This window comes from Xyrauchen texanus, chromosome 30 (assembly GCF_025860055.1).
Source record: "Xyrauchen texanus isolate HMW12.3.18 chromosome 30, RBS_HiC_50CHRs, whole genome shotgun sequence".
NCBI classification, from domain to species: domain Eukaryota; kingdom Metazoa; phylum Chordata; class Actinopteri; order Cypriniformes; family Catostomidae; genus Xyrauchen; species Xyrauchen texanus.
Genome location: NC_068305.1, coordinates 33201475 through 33217615, shown reverse-complemented (window position 1 = coordinate 33217615; position 16141 = coordinate 33201475). Strand labels below are relative to the sequence as shown.

Sequence of the window (16141 nt, the reverse complement as noted above, 5' to 3'; positions counted from 1 at the left end):
TGGTTACTCACCTCAATCCGGGTGGTGGAGGACAAGTCTCAGATGCCTCCGTTTCTGAGACCATCAATCCACACATCTTATCACGTGGCTCGTTGTGCATGACACCGAAGGGACTCACAGCATGTGGAGGCTCATGCTACTCGATTAGAACCACTAATCGTGATTACGAGGAGGTTACCCCATGTGACTCTACCCTCCCTAGCAACCGGAACAATTTGGTTGCTTAGGAGACCTGGCAGGAGTCACTCAGCACACCCTGGATTTGAACGCATGACTCCAGGGTGGTAGTCAGCATCAATACTCGCTGAGATACCCAGGCCCCCATTTGGCAGCATTTGTGACATAATGTTGATTACCACAAAATTTATTTCAACTTGTCCCTCATTTTCTTAAAAATACAAAAATCAAGGGAGACCTGGGTAGATCAACGAGTAAATATTCTGAGTATCACCCCTGGAGTTGTGAGTTTGAATCCAGGGCATGCTGACTCCAGCCAGGTCTCATAGGCCATCAAATTGGCCCGGTTTATATAGGGAGGGTAGAGCCACATTGGGTAACCTCCTCGTGGACACTATAATGTGGTTCTCACTCTTGGTGTGGTGCGTGGTGAGTTGTGCGTGAATGTTGTGGAGACTAGCGTGAAGCCTCCACATGCGCTGTGTCTCCATGGTAAGGTGCTCAACAGGTCACGTGATAAGATGTGTGGATTGACTGTCTCAGACGAAGAGGCAACTGAGATTCGTCCTCTACTACGCCACCACGAGGACTCAGAGCGCATTGGGAAATGCAAATGCAAAAAAAAAATAAAAATCTAGAAAGAAAACCCACGAAACAATAAACACTGTTTCAGTGAGGCACTTACAATGGAAATGAATGGGGCCAATTTTTGGAGGGTTTAAAGGCAGAAATGTGAAGCTTAATTTTATAAAAAAGCACTCTCATTAATTCTTCTGTTAAAACTCATGTATTGTTTAAATCATAGTTTTTACGGCCATTTTAGGGTTTAAGCATTATGTCGTCATGGCAACAAAGTTGTACAATTTTATATAACTTTATACAGAAATAGTAAGCAATTTCATCAGACTAAATTAGTGCATATTGACTTGTGGCTATACTTTTGAAACAGAGTATTTTAAAGTTTACAGTTTGGCCCCATTCACTTCCATTGTAAGTGTATCTCATATGTTTGCTTTTTTTAAGAATAGGTGGGAAGAGTCAAAATGTATTTTGTGGTAATCCATATTATGCCACAAATGCTGTCGATTGATCTTATTTTGTAATGAGCCCAAAATAGTCTTTTAAATCAACATCAAATCATATTTTATGTGATAATATGTATAACAAGGCTTGAAATGTAATAATAAGAACTACATCAGATTTGATATATATAAAAACAGAGAAATTTATTATGGGGGCATTTTATGCCACCACATTCTGAATTTCAGTGGCATTTTGGTCACTTTTGGTGCCATTTTTGCCCTGAGCCCCCCTTAACTTCTGAGTCTGACCCCTGGTTTGGCATTGCCAAACTCCAAAAATGACAAATAAACACCAAAAAAGCATAATTAAATTATCACGTCATTACGACTTGTGCATTATATTCCAAGTTTTCTTAAACCACTATAGTAATTTTGATTGAGGAACAGACTGAAATTTAAGTTGTTATTCACTAGAAATCTTGCCTGACAGCCATGCCGCCATTCACTTTCATTGTAAGGAAAAGAGCAGCTTGGACGTTTTGCTCTAAATTACTCCTTTTATGATCAATGGAAGAAAGTCATGTGGGTAAACTATTCCTTTCATATATTATTTATAGTTTTCCTGTATGTGTCAATAGATAAAATTGTTTATGTAATGTGCAGTTCTGCTCAATGACTCTTCCTCAGAACAATGAGTGCTGGAGTTACAGCATTTTCAAGCCAATGCATGGCACTCACTCTCCCACTTGCCCCATTTATATTGCTAATTTAAAATAGACACAATGCAACTGGAAGATTACAACAGATTTTTTTTTATCTTCAGGCTATTTCCAGTGCTGACTTAAGAAAGACTAGAAGGAGGAGGTTTTCTTTTAATCCCGTGAATATGACAAGAGCTCTATCCATGTGTCATTTCATGGTCCTAAGACTCAGTAAGCTATATTTCAATGTCTATTTTTCACATAGTTCTGTAGGATGAATTATGAGGAATTTAAGTCCTCTTAGCTTCCTACATACCGGATGTGTAAAACTATGGTTTAACTATGCACAAAAACTACACAGAATGGCAATATAGTGATTAAATGCATTAGATGACTGTTAATGATGTTGGTTTTTGTTCATTTTGTTTGTTGAGTGAGTAGATACCACTTAAAATGAACAGAGAATCCATGATCAGCAACTGATATGTAATTACACCTGCAAACATTTGTGGTTTGTTTGAGATGCACTAATAAATTGTTTCATAAGTAATCTGTGCATGAAAATGTTCCTTTTAGAGTCAGGATGCATTGCTGCTGTTAAATGATCTGTGTGCTACAAATATAAAGACTGATAATTCTTAATAAGAATGGAGATGAAACTGCAAATTTCACTATATGGATAAACTATATCACGCATAAAGAAAGGTTTGATCTTGAGTTGGAAGCTTTTTAGTACTGATACTGTAACAGTCCACAACAAAAAAGTGGTACTATAAATGGCTTTTGTTGTGTACCACTTTTAATTGGTAATAATGAGGGTTTCGTGTGACAAGTTACTTGTAAAAGGTATATAGTCTCATTTATTTCTGCAGATTCATGTTCAAAATACAAAGTCATGTTTATGCATTTAGGTGCAATATAATATGTAATTTACATACTGATGAGGAATATACAATGTACAATATATCTCAAGCACTTTGTAATACTGTCCAACATTGTCATAAAACATGGGTATAAGCCTCTTGCGTGAAGTGCTACACATCATAGTTTCACACTATTGGTGAGAATTTTTTTTTTTTTTGCACTTTTACAGTGAGCAACTTGTATGGGGGTAAGGTCATGGCAGAGATAAAAATTGGCATTACTACGAAAGGATTGCAATTTAATGTAATAATAACATACCATAATACCCACTGGCAATTAGAGGGTGCAACCAAAACAGTTTGGGGGGAAAGATCTACAAAAATATGCATTAGTCACACACCTTTAAGTGGTCTTCCTTTACTTATAATCATGCTTTGCCCTGCTTGCAATGAGATGAACACTGATTTACAAGATTATAGTCTGCAGTAACAATGCAAACCCTATTATATTGAATGGTAACTTAATACTAATTAGTAATACTAGCATTTGTAATGTTATAGTAATGCTTGAGACCTTTGGCAATCATAACACTTATTGAGTGGCAAACAAATGTAAACACTAAAAGGATGTTTGTGCATTACAATTGTAGATTGATTCATTTAGATTGAATGAATCTAAATGTAGGCCCCTGGGCAGAGTTGAGTAGAGGTCCATTCTAATGGAAGTTCTGTCGTGGCTCTTCCATGTGGTTCCTTGAAATGGTCCAGAGTTGTTGGAGACCACAGCAGGTCCCCAGAAGCTCTTCAGATTCCACTCTTAATAATAAAGGTTTCAGATAGAACCTTTTAAAATTCCGCTAAGAACTTTGACTTCTCTAGTTCTGTTCTAGAACCCAGAAACCCATACACTGATCTGTAGAACCTATAATGTATCTTCAAAAACTTCTTTACATTTTCAACTCAGGAACCCCATGCCCCATACAATGGTTCTTGAGAGTTCTTTGCTAAGTGCATGGTGCTGCAAAGAACCAGTGAGGAACCTTTATTTTTAAGAGTGTAGGTCGAGCAGAAGAAGGCTTTTACCTGGCATCGGTGGGTGTCATGTCAAGCTTTAAAGAGAGTTTCAAAAAGAAAGCAAGAGTTGGGGATCTGTAAAGTGCATTGAGCTTGTTCTTTCCTCTTCGTTTGAAACCATTTGCCATCATTGTACTACAACTACTTCCCAACCTCATCAAGATATTTGCGGTTCAGTCGCGCCTGTTCTCTTTGATTCTCGTTCCGTGCCATTTCGATCATGTTTCTCAGCAGGTGGAAGGTGAGATCAATGGAGATCGGTGGATCGGCGTTCCTTTTGGAAAACTCTACGAGCTCCTCTAAGTTGTTGTCCTGGACCGGAGAGCGCACATATACCGCGGGAAAGGGCAAAACACCGGCTTTCTGCGGTCCGACATTTCTTTGCAAATACTGCAGGATATTTTCACCTACGAGGTCGTAGGACACATGGCTGTCTCCAGCCCGGTTTAAGATCACATCGTCGAGTTGGTTGGTTGCGTACCCGTGTCCGTCTAAGATGCTCAGATCACGGGGTCGACAGATACTCAGCGGGATGTGAGTGGTCAGTAACACTGAAGTTATGAGCAGGACCAAAGGGACAGGCTTCATACTGGACACACCCGTTCGGTTTTTGAGAAGAAAAACAAAACAAAACACACCAATCTAAAGCAGCTCATTTTCGAATCTGATTAAAAGTTTCATTCATTGATATTAAATATTCTCTAGAGGAAAAGTACCAAATTAAAAAAGTTATTTTTAGTAAATAAAAATAAAATACACATGTAAAAAAATAACAAATATAACTAAAAAAATATATAATTATAACAGTAGAATTCTAATTAAAATATATTCTATAATATTATCTTGAATATAATAACATGTATAATACTTTATATAAAAACTTTAAAGGCTGTAATAGTTATAATAATATTATTAAACAAACTAATAATATATTCTTAAATTATATATGCGTAATAATATTAAATCAACCAATGCAGGGGAAATAACCCCACGCGGGCCAAGTAAAAATGTTTAAATCTGAACTCCTTTATGAAGGCAAATAAAACAAAAAGACGCACATTATTAAATAAAAGAGTAATAAAAACGCGACGACGGGTCCACGCGCTTAATAATCAGAATCATATCAATACCACAATAAATTAGTAGCAAACTTGCCAATACTATTCTAAGTGTTTTTTTATTATTATATACTAGATAAATAGGCTATTTGTATACAATTTTTTAAATAAAATTCCCAACAGTCGAAAAGAAAAATGAATGCCTAATTTATTAATATTTAAACCACCATAACAGATGAATTGCAATCAATGAACGAACACTACGCTCAATGAATGGAAAATAAAGAAACCAATGCGCAATATGCTACAAACACAATATAAAACATCTATTATACTCATATCTAACCAACTTGAATGGTCTCAGTTAAGAAGTTGAAAGCAAGTCATAAAAGGTAACTTACTCGCTCGTCTTCTGTTGCTTCAAAAGTGCCTGTAAAAGAAGAGCGTTTGCAGCCAGCGATTGGAGTGGAGCGCCTCCAGCTGAATGTTATATACATCCAAGACAGTTCCATTGACGTCAGTGGAGGTGCATAAAATGCTTGTAAATGAGGCAATTCTGAAGTGAAAGGAAGAGTGGAAGAAAGGTGGCGTAGATCCTAAGACAAGGTGAGACTCAATGCGCAGGTCGATTGTGTCTTCTATAAGTTTTCAATCAAATAACTCAATCTTGATACTATACCAAAGTCAGAAATGTAGTGTCAAATGAAGGAAATATGTCTGAAGTTGTAACAGACGAGTGATCAGCAAATGGTGTTATTGGTATTTCGTTATCATATCACTGAATTTTGTTATGCATCTAAACAAAGTGAGCTGAGGTGTTGTGGCCGTGATAGATTTCTGCATGGCTGGGCATTTTCTTCTTCTTCAGGAGAGCAGAAGCGCGACGGGGACACGCACGCGGACTGTCTCTGTCCAAGGTGCTGAAAATGTTCTGACACAGCCAGAACTCAATGGCTTATTCATATTATAATAAAACGAAGAGAATGTATTTTTTTTGTGCATATTTCTGTTTATATTGGACAGTGTGACACTATATACATATAGGCTCTACTGTATATACACACTCATTATGCACTTTATCAGGGACATCTGTACACCTACTTCTTCATACAATTCTATAATCAGCCAATCATGTGGGAGCAGTGCAATGCATGAAATCATGAAGTTACAGGTCAGGAGGTTCAGTTAATGTTCACATAAACCATTAGAATGGGGAACATTTTGATCTCAATGATCTGGATCGTGGCATGATTGTTGGTGCCAGATGGGCTGGTTTGAGTATTTCTGTAACTGCTGATGTCCTAGGTTTTCACGCACAACAGTCTCTAGTTTACTCAGAGTGGTGGTAAAAACAAAAAACATCCTGTGAGGAGCAGTTCTGCGGATGGAAACACCTTGTTGATGAGAGGTCAATAGAGAATCACCAGAATGGTTCGAGCTGACAGTAAGGCTACAGTAACTCAGATAACCCCTCTGTACAATTGTAGTGAGCAGAATTGCATCTCAGAATGCACATGTCGAACCTTGATGTGGATGGGCTACAACAGCAGAAGACCACGTCAGGCACTTTATAAGGACCATAGAGTTCCTAATTGGCAAGGGCAGCAAGGGACAGGGACTATTAGTTCTACACTGTAATGGATAAACAGTAAATTGAAACCAAGTTCAGTGTCAGCTGTTTCCTTTAAAAAATATAGACCATCATCTAGAATACCAATTTCAGAGTCCATGATGTAAAGACAAGTTAAACACTGGTTAACAAGATTCAAACACTGAAAACACACAGGAAATGTTATGCATTTACCATCTTAAATTAATCAGTGCTTTACCCAGATGAAAATGTTACAACACACAAAAAAAACTATTCCAGATAAATTCAGGTATGTAAACAAATGTTCATGAAGCATGTTCTGTGAATAGTAAATTACGTATTTTATATAAAGCGTTGCACTATTACAAAACTAATGTTTTAGGCGATATCCATGAATAACATGTTTTGAACTTAATCACTTGTGAACACAGAAGACAAAAAGAAAAACAAAAGAAAAATAATGATTCAAAATGATGTCACATCCTGTCACCTAAACAGTCTGTTGTTCTTTTTTACCTGAGGGTGCAGATTACAAAACAAACAGCAAAAAAAAAACAAACAAAAAAAAAACATAGTGGACAAATGATACACCATTAAATCAATTATACAGCTCTAGAAAAAAAAAAAAAAAAAAAAAAAAAGAGACCACTGCAAACTTATCCGTTTCTCTGGATTTTCTATTTATAGGTAAACAGAACATTTTTGTTTTATTCTATGAAGTACTGACAGCATTTCTCCCAAATAAAAATATTGTCATTTAGAGCATTTATTTGCAGAAAATGACAACTGGTCAAAATAACAAAAAAAGATGGTGTTTTTCAGACCTCGAATAATGCAAAAAAAGAAGAAAAGAAAAGTTCATATTCAATTTTAAAAAACATAATACTAATGATTTAACTTGGAAAGAGTTCAGAAATCAATATTTGGTGGAATAACCCTGATTTTCTATTATGCCACTACTGGTGCAAAAATTCAAGCAGCTAGGCATTGTCCTGCTGGAAAAACCAATCCTCAGAGTTTGGGAACACTGTCAGAGTAGAAGGAAGCAAGTTTTCTTTCAGGATAACCTTGTACGTGGCTTGATTCAGGATTCTTTCACAAAGATGAATCTGCCCGATTCCAGCCTTCCTGAAGCACCCCCAGATCATCACGATCCTCCACTAAATTTCACAGTGGGTGTGAGAAAATGTGGCTTGTAGGCCTCTCCAGGTCTCAGTCTAACCAATAGAAGACCAGGTGGAGGATCAGTGATGATCTGGGGGTGCTCACTTATGTGAAATCTTGCTTCCTTATGCTCTGACAATGTTCCCCAATTCTGGTTTTTCCAGCTGGACAATGCTACATGCCTCACAGCCAGGTCAATCAAGGTGTGGATGGAGGACAACCGGATCAAGACCCTGTAATCGCCAGCCCAATCTCCAGACCTGAACCCCATTGAAAACCTCTGGAATGTGATTAAGAGGAAGATGGATGGTGACAAGCCATCAAACAAAGCAGAGCTGCTTGAATCACCCAACAGCAATGTGAAAGAGCATGCAAAGACATGTGAAACTGTGAATGTAAATCCAAATAGGGTTATTCCACTAAATATTGATTTCTGAACTCTTCCTAAGTTAAAACAAATGTATTGTGTTGTTTAAAATTAATATTAACTTGTTTTCTTTGCATTATTCGAGGTCTGAAAACACTATCTTTTTTATATTTTGACAATTTGTTATTTTCTGCAAATAAATGTTCTAAATGACAATATTTTTATTTGGAATTTGGGAGAAATGTTGTCAATGAGTAAAAGTAACATTTTTGTTTTATTCTATATACTAAACACATGCCTATAAATAGCAAATCCAGAGAAACTGATAAGTTTGCAGTAGTCTCTTCATTGTTTTTCCAGAGCTGTATATATACAGTACATATACATAATACAAAATATTATAATAGTCAATTCAGCAAGTAGATTTGGAATATCTCATTCCATCTTGTTGGCTTTCCAGGAGAGGTAAGAATTCCAAGCAACAGCCACAATCTGAACAACAGCCAACCTACAAAACATTAATGTTTTAGAGATCATGACTATGTTTTTTTTAATACACCGATCAGCCACAACATTAAAACAACCTGCCTAATATTGTGTAGGTCCCCCTCATGCCGTCAAAACAGCGCCAATCCACATCTCAGAATAGCATTCCGAGATTATATTTTTCTCATCACAAATGCACAGTGCGGTTATCGGAGTTACCCTAAACTTTGTCAGTTTGAACCAGTCTGGCCATTCTCTGTTGACCTCTCTCATCAACAAGGTGTTTCCATCTGCAGAACTGCCACTCACTGGATGTTTTTAGTTTTTGGCACCATTCTGAGTAAATTCTAGAGACTGTTGTGTGTGTGAAAAACCCAGGAGATCAGCAGCTACAGAAATACTCAGACCAGCCCATCTGGCACCAACAATCATCCATGCGATTATCTAATCAGCCAATCATGTGAATACAGTGCATTAAGTCATGCAGTTACGGGTCAGGAGCTTCAGTTCATTTTCACATCAACCATCAGAATGATGGTTGATGTGAAAATGTGATCTCAGTGATTTCGACCGTGGCATGATTGTTGGTGCCAGATGGGCTGGCTTTTTTCAGATTAACAATTTTTATTGTTTCACATATTGAACATAGAAAAACAAAACGTATATACACAGAATCAACAATTAACCCCCACTATTAACTCTCCCCATACCCAACCCCACCCTGGCCCCCAACAACATCCCACTGGTCATACTTGATTATAGGCACACCAAAAAATAAAATAAATAAAAATAATAAATCACAAATCCAGAAACATCAGATATCCGCCCCATTACTCCACGAACAAGTTAATCTTCCCCAGTCTTCTAAATGTCCCTTCTTCAAAGGCTGCCACCCTCCCCATTTCCAAGCACCACTCGTGAAATTAGGGTGCTCCAGCCAACCTACATCCCCTTAAAATTTTCTCTCTGGAGATCATAACACTGGTTAGGACCCAACTCTTTATGTGTCTATTCTCAACATCGATGACCGCCCCATCGCCAAAAATACAGAGTCTGGGGCAAAATTATACCAGAGTGCCCAATACATCACAGACAAAACTCTGAACCTTCAACCTAAACTCCTGGATCTTAATATCCCCCAAAAGACATTGGTTATGCATCCATCCTCTGACTGGCATCGCCAGCATGTTGGTGTATATTTAAGATGAAGCCTATACAATCTAGAGGGGTTCCAATAGAATCAATGTAAAATCTTGAACTGCACAAGGCATACCCTTGCATTCTAGATGCAGACTTGATGCTTTTTAAGAATCCTAGTCCACTCTTCCTCCTCCAATACCAAGTTTAAATCTTTCTCCCATAATCTCTTGAGAATTTGAAGCTCCACCTCCCAGACTCTGAATAAGCAGATAATCATACACTGGTGCCTCATGACCTTTTCCAAAAGCAGTAATCACCACTCCCAGAGTATCTTCCGCTTTAAAGGGGTGTATGCTACTCCCAAAAATATTACAGAGCAAGTGACGCAGCTGTAAATACCTAAAAAACTGAGATCTGGGGATCCCAAAATGTTGCACCAAATTATCAATGGATCTCAACACTCCGCTCTCATATAGGTCACAGAGTGTATTAACCTCCCTCACAATCCACTCTAACCAGCAGAAAGGGGACTTATTAATACATAATTTAGGGTTCAGCCATAAGCATTTAAATAAATATCAGAATTAAACAGTCTGGACACTTTTGTCAATACCAAGTGCAATTGCGAGATAACTGGGTGCAATTTAACTTCTCCAGTTAGTTTGATAGAAAGGCTTTGCAATGGCAAAATAAGGGCAATAACTTCCAGTTCAATACAAAACCAGAGAGGGGCTCTCTCAGGTGGAAGCGTCCAAAGAGCCAAATGTCTGGGACCGAACACGTAATAATAAAACATAATCTTGGGTAGGCCTAGCCCACCTTTGTCAATCAGCCTATGCAGTTTACTGAAATGTAATCTGGAACGTTTCCCATTCTAAATAATGGACTTCGCTATGCTATCATATTGCTTGAAATAAGACAGCAGGGAATCTATAGTGAGAGACTGTAGCAGGTAGTTGAATTTGGGAATACAATTATTTTTAATAACATTAAACTTCCCAATCATCGATAAATGTAATGAAGCCCACCTGCCCACATCGCTTAAAAACCTTTTTATTAAAGGGTCAAATCTAAATCACACAACGTTTCTTAATAAAATACCCAAATAAATGCCCTGTTTGGGCCACTGGAAGGCACCCGGCTGAAAAGCCATTATCGGGCAATATGCTGTCAGAGCCAAAGCTTCAGATTTAGACCAATTAAATCTGCCAGAAATTTTGACAATGTTTTAACATCTAGCTGGATCACGGAAATTGGACGGTAACTCTTACACTCGCTTGGATCTTTGTCCTTTTTAAGAATCAGACTGATCCGGGCTTGCGTCATGGTTGGCGGAAGATTTCCATCCTTTAAAGATTCCATATAATCTTCAAAAGCGGACCCAGTTCTGTAGCAAAAGATCTAAAACTAAAGTCAGCGGCAAAGCCATCTGGCCCCAGAGCCTTGCCTGTAGGCAGGGCCTTAATTACCTCGCCAAACTCCTCCAAGGTTATCAGTTTAGGGAGTTCTAAAGGTTTCACAAAATTTCTCATATCTTCATCAGTAGATGAAGACGTGGAACTATAGAAATCAAGATAGAATTCTTTAAAAGCATTATTAACATTTTGACATATTAGAAAAAAATTGTTTGTGACAAAATCTAAATTATAAAGACCACATTCCAAAATAAGCCCGGTGTTTCTATACAGATTTTGAGAGGCAGAATTACATACCAGAAGAAAATCTATAAAAAAAAACTCCAGCCAATAGGCAGAATAACACAAAGAACGTGTAGATTCATCCACATAACTGTCCCGAAACTGTGTTCCAAACTCCAGCCTCTAGATGAACCAGCACACACGTGCACACACAAAAATAAAATATAAAATAAAAAAGCCATTCAGTTTCCTCGGACAGTCAAACGAATGTTCAGTGAGCCGGCTGTTACATGAGTGCAGCAGATAATCTAATCCTTCCAATGTCCTGCAAAAAATACTCCACAAAACAAACTCAAACCAATAGAAGGCATAAGCACAAAGAATATGCAGATTCATCCACAACACTGTCCCGAAGGAGTGTTACTACACAAAACAATCTCCAGCCACTAGGAGGAACCAGCACACACAGAAAAAAGGCACTCCGTTTCATCCAACAGTCAAGTTAATGTTCAGTGAGTCAGGTCCACTTGGCTTCAAAGCGAGCACCACACAATGACTTGCTCATTGCATTGACTTTATGAAGGACATCGCTTGCTGTGGGCATGCAAATATTTTGCGGCCATCCTTGGCATCTATTCTCAATTTGGCCAGGAACATCATTGCCAGATGGGCTGGTTTGAGTATTTCTGTAACTGCTGATCTCCTGGGATTTTCACACACAACAATCTCTAAAATGTACTCTGAATGGTGCCAAAAACAAAAAAACATCCAGTAAGCGGCAGTTCTTTGGATGGAAATGCCTTGTTGATGAGAGGTCAACAGAGAATGGCCAGACTGATTTGAACTGACAAAGTATATGGTAACTCAGATAACCGCTCTGTACAATTGTGGTGAGAAATATAGCATCTCGGAATGCAATTCGGAGATGTGGGTTGGTGCTGTTTTGGCAGCATGAAGGGGACCTACACAATATTAGGCAGGTGGTTTTAATGTTGTGGATGATCGGTGTACATGTATGTATATGGATGGACAGACTGTCTCATAGAAGTAGTTGATCCCAATGCAGAAATGCAGGTGCTAAAAAGTAGTAACATCAAATAAAGACCTTTTTTAAAGAAACATTTAGAGGTGTGAATCTTCACTGGCCCATCTTTCATGTTGTTTGATGGTTTCTTATCACGAATAACACTGCCATGTACGTGGGCTTCTGAAATAATTTCGGGATTGTAGATTCATTCAGGCACAACTGCAACAGTCATGTTTGTGCACTTGACTTTAGTGTATGCACTTAACTCGCGTCTTTGTTTCTACATCTGTCTTTGCGTGCACCACTGCTCTGATGTGATTTGAACTGAACTCAGAATCGTTTGAGTATGAATCGTGATGCATCGATGAAACGATTTTTTCCAACAGCTCTAGAAACATTCATGCCTAATTAAAACCATTTCAAAATGTTCTTGGCTTCAGTCCTTTTTTAAATGCTGTATTGCTGCACAGTGCTTCTTAAAAACATCCTGTTCGTACTTTCCCCAGTGATGTCCATAAATCTCTGAGCCAAGTTGGATTAGTGCCCCACAGCAATGTACTCACAATGATCACTTGACTTTATAGGTTAAAAGAATAGTTCACCCCCCAATTTTGTTTTTTTAAATAATTTACTCACCCTTATGCCATCCCAGATGTGTAACTTTTTTCATCTGTTGAACTCAAATGAAGATTTTTAGAACAATTTCTCAGCTCTTTTGGTCCATATAATGCAAGTGAATGGGTGCCAACATTCTGAAGCTCCAAAAATCACATAAAAAGGCAGCATACACAATCCATCAGACTCCAGTGGTTAAATCAATGTCTTCAGAAGTGATATGATAGGTGTGGGTGAGAAACAGGTCAATAATTAAATCCTTTTTACTATAAATACTCCTCCCTGCTCAGTCAATCCCCACTTTAACCTTCACATTCTTCTTATATTTTTGGTGATTCACATTATTCATGCATAACATACCCTATAGGGCAGGGAGAAGAATTATTGATAACAAAAGGACATAAATATTGATCCGTTTCTCACCTACACCTATAAAATCACTTTTGAATATATGGACTAAAACACTGGAGTCATATGGATTACTTTTATGATGTTTTGGTGCTTTTTGGGGTGTCAGAATTTTGACACCCTTTCACTTGCATTGTATGGACCTACAGAGCTGAAATATTCTTCTAAAAATCACAAGTTGTGTTATGCAGTAGAAAGAAAGTCAAACACATCTGGAATGGTATGAGGGTGAGTAAATGAGAGAAATGTCATTATTATTTGGGCAAACTGTCCCTTTAAAACAGGTAATTAAAAAAAAAAAAAAAAATATATATATATATATATATATATATATATATATATATATATATATATATATATATAATTTTTACTTTACCTGTGATGGAGAGGAATGAAATAAAAATTGGCTATCTGCACTGGTGGCCAGAGCTGGAGAAACAGAGTACAACGAGATACTGCATTAAATAGAAAATTACTGATGGACTGATTTTTAAACCAATGATATATAATTATATGTAATGCCAAGTTCAACAAGACAACACTTACATAGTAATTGCAGATTAAGGCATCCGGGTAGTCCTGTTGGATAAGGAAAAGTTTAGAAGTATTAAGAGTAAATATATATAAAAAAAATTGAAGCAAGCATCACTATTTCTACAAACACTTAAATTACATTAAATTAAGTATTACACCTTGGCGTGAAACTCATTCTTCACATTTTTGCCATGAACAGGAATGATACATAAACTCGTACACTAGAAGGTGTGCAATTACTTTTCTTTGTGGTTAGAGTTATGAAACCAAAAAAATCCTATACTTTTACACTGAACGAGGTACCGGAGTCCTATCTTCAGAAAACATAGAAATCTCATTTATTTGTATAATTTAACTAATAGAATTCAATACTACAAGACACCAAGTGATTAAAACTAATTTCATTCCCTTGTAAGTCTTCATAACTCAAAGCTTCTGACACCCAGACAAAAAAAGGACTCATTACCTGTTCATTCATGCTTTCATCATGTCATGACTAATACATGTGTTATCTGACCCAGCTGGAGGGGCTCCACTCACGGTTACCCTTAAAGGGCTCTTCACACTGTAACAGCTACACACCTAAACCCCACTACATCAAACACAGTCCAACACCCTCATTTCCATTCTGACACATAAAAATCAACTCATCTGGCAAACCAAGGCTCTTTCCTTACCGATCCCATCTTTAGAAAGGTCAACTTAGTGAGATTGAGTGTGTAAAAGAAGCCCGTAATAGACACTTGTTTTTTTTTTTTGTTCTCTTTGCCTTAACAGTTTCTAATTAAGAATGAACAAGGCATCAACCACCTGGGGTGAGGCTGACACGTCAGTATATTGTTTCCCCCCCAGTTTTACGTCACAGGAATTTAGCCCCTCGGGAACAGAACAATGTTTAATTTTTGGACTGAAATAAAAAGACACTCAATAGGGACGCCAAGTTGGCAGAATTTATCGCATTCTTTAGAAGTGTGCTACATCAAAGACCACCCAAATACTGAATGCCCAGGAAAATGGCCACAGGTAGAAAACAGAAGGCTGTTAAAGGGATAGTTCACACAAAAATCTAAATTGTCATTATTTACACACCCCCATGTTGTTCCGAACCTTTATGACGTCCATTCTTCAATGGAACACACAAGAAGTTATGCAGAATATAAGCTTCAGTCACCATTCACTCATTGCAAAGTGAAATGGTGACTGAGTGACAATGAAAGTGAATGGTGACTGAGGCTAACATTCTACCAATTATCCCTTTAATTGTTCCACAAAAGAAAGAAAGCTATATGGGTTTGGACCAACAGGAGTAAATTATGACAATTTAAATTTTCGGGTGACCTATGCCTTTAACTACTATTGGCCCAGAGATTCATACTGGAGGCACCTTGATGAAGCCACCAGACACAAATGCACCATGGCATGTGGCATTGTAGTTTTCCTGTCTTTTCATCATGACAGTGATCGCTCTATTATAGTAACAGGCTATAAATTGTCAAACGGCTCATGATGAGGACAATAATGAGCGGATGAGTTGTTAGTTCTAATCTTGTTTTTTCCACAAGCTAATGCACACTTAACCTTTCAATGTAATATCAACTGCAGAGCAACTCTCTAGACTCGACACTTGTTGGCTATGGTGCATCTAGTGTCATTTGGTAAAGGAAGAGAAAGCAGTCAGTGGGGAGATGGTATTTAAAATGACTTCACAAACAAATCGTACAGGGTCAGAAACATTTACCTCTGCACGGTGAAATTTCCAACGGGTCTCATAGAATGAACGATTCTTTATATACATTTTTGCAAACGGACTTTTACGTGCCGCTTTCTACGTTTTGCTGCAGTTTCCTGGTTTAAGGAACACTAGAGGTGCTACACCAACTGTGCGTTTTATTAATTGTCACACAAATCACGTGTACAATTGCTGGTTATGACTTTATAAAAAATATTTTTTCATTCTATAACTCACTATGTTATGATATCAAACCACTTCAATGCATGATGTAAAAAAACAAAACATTTCAACACTTGTATTACAGACCCACCTACATATAAACACTTATTCCAATATCGTTAGATTGCTTGGTACCTCACCTTGATAGATCAATGGACTTTGGATTCGACAACAGCGGTTCGAGACCAGCCAAAGATGCACGAAATTGAAAGTGGCATAGAAGCGACACAAAATGACATGGTTGCTTCAGTAAATGTGTGTTTTATTTATTTATTTATTATTTTGAATTTGCATTTTAGAATACTATTGGTTGGGACTTCTGGTTT

General features: G+C 37.6%; 2 protein-coding genes across 2 annotated transcripts in view; both read right to left on the bottom strand.

Annotated features, from left to right (window-relative positions):
* Positions 1-2761: 2761 nt before the first annotated feature.
* Positions 2762-4518, bottom strand: LOC127624459 (UI-like). Its single transcript, XM_052099286.1, has one exon. The coding sequence runs from the start codon at positions 4423-4425 to the stop codon at positions 3979-3981; it is 447 nt and encodes a 148-aa protein (XP_051955246.1). The 5' UTR covers positions 4426-4518; the 3' UTR covers positions 2762-3978.
* A 3695-nt stretch (positions 4519-8213) lies between these two features.
* LOC127624458 (protein Mpv17) overlaps positions 8214-16141 on the bottom strand; it is a 39029-nt gene continuing 31101 nt past the window's right edge. The window contains exons 6-8 of the mRNA XM_052099285.1: positions 13877-13909; positions 13707-13759; positions 8214-8525 (exon numbers count right to left, since the gene is read on the bottom strand). Coding sequence (XP_051955245.1) covers positions 8453-8525; positions 13707-13759; positions 13877-13909 — 159 coding nt within the window. The 3' untranslated portion in view covers positions 8214-8452. The remainder of the gene's footprint in view (positions 8526-13706; positions 13760-13876; positions 13910-16141) is intronic.

Coding starts and splice junctions, on each gene's coding strand:
- LOC127624459 (XM_052099286.1), bottom strand. CDS start 4,425: ATGAAGCCTGTCCCTTTGGTCCTGCTCATAACTTCAGTGTTACTGACC.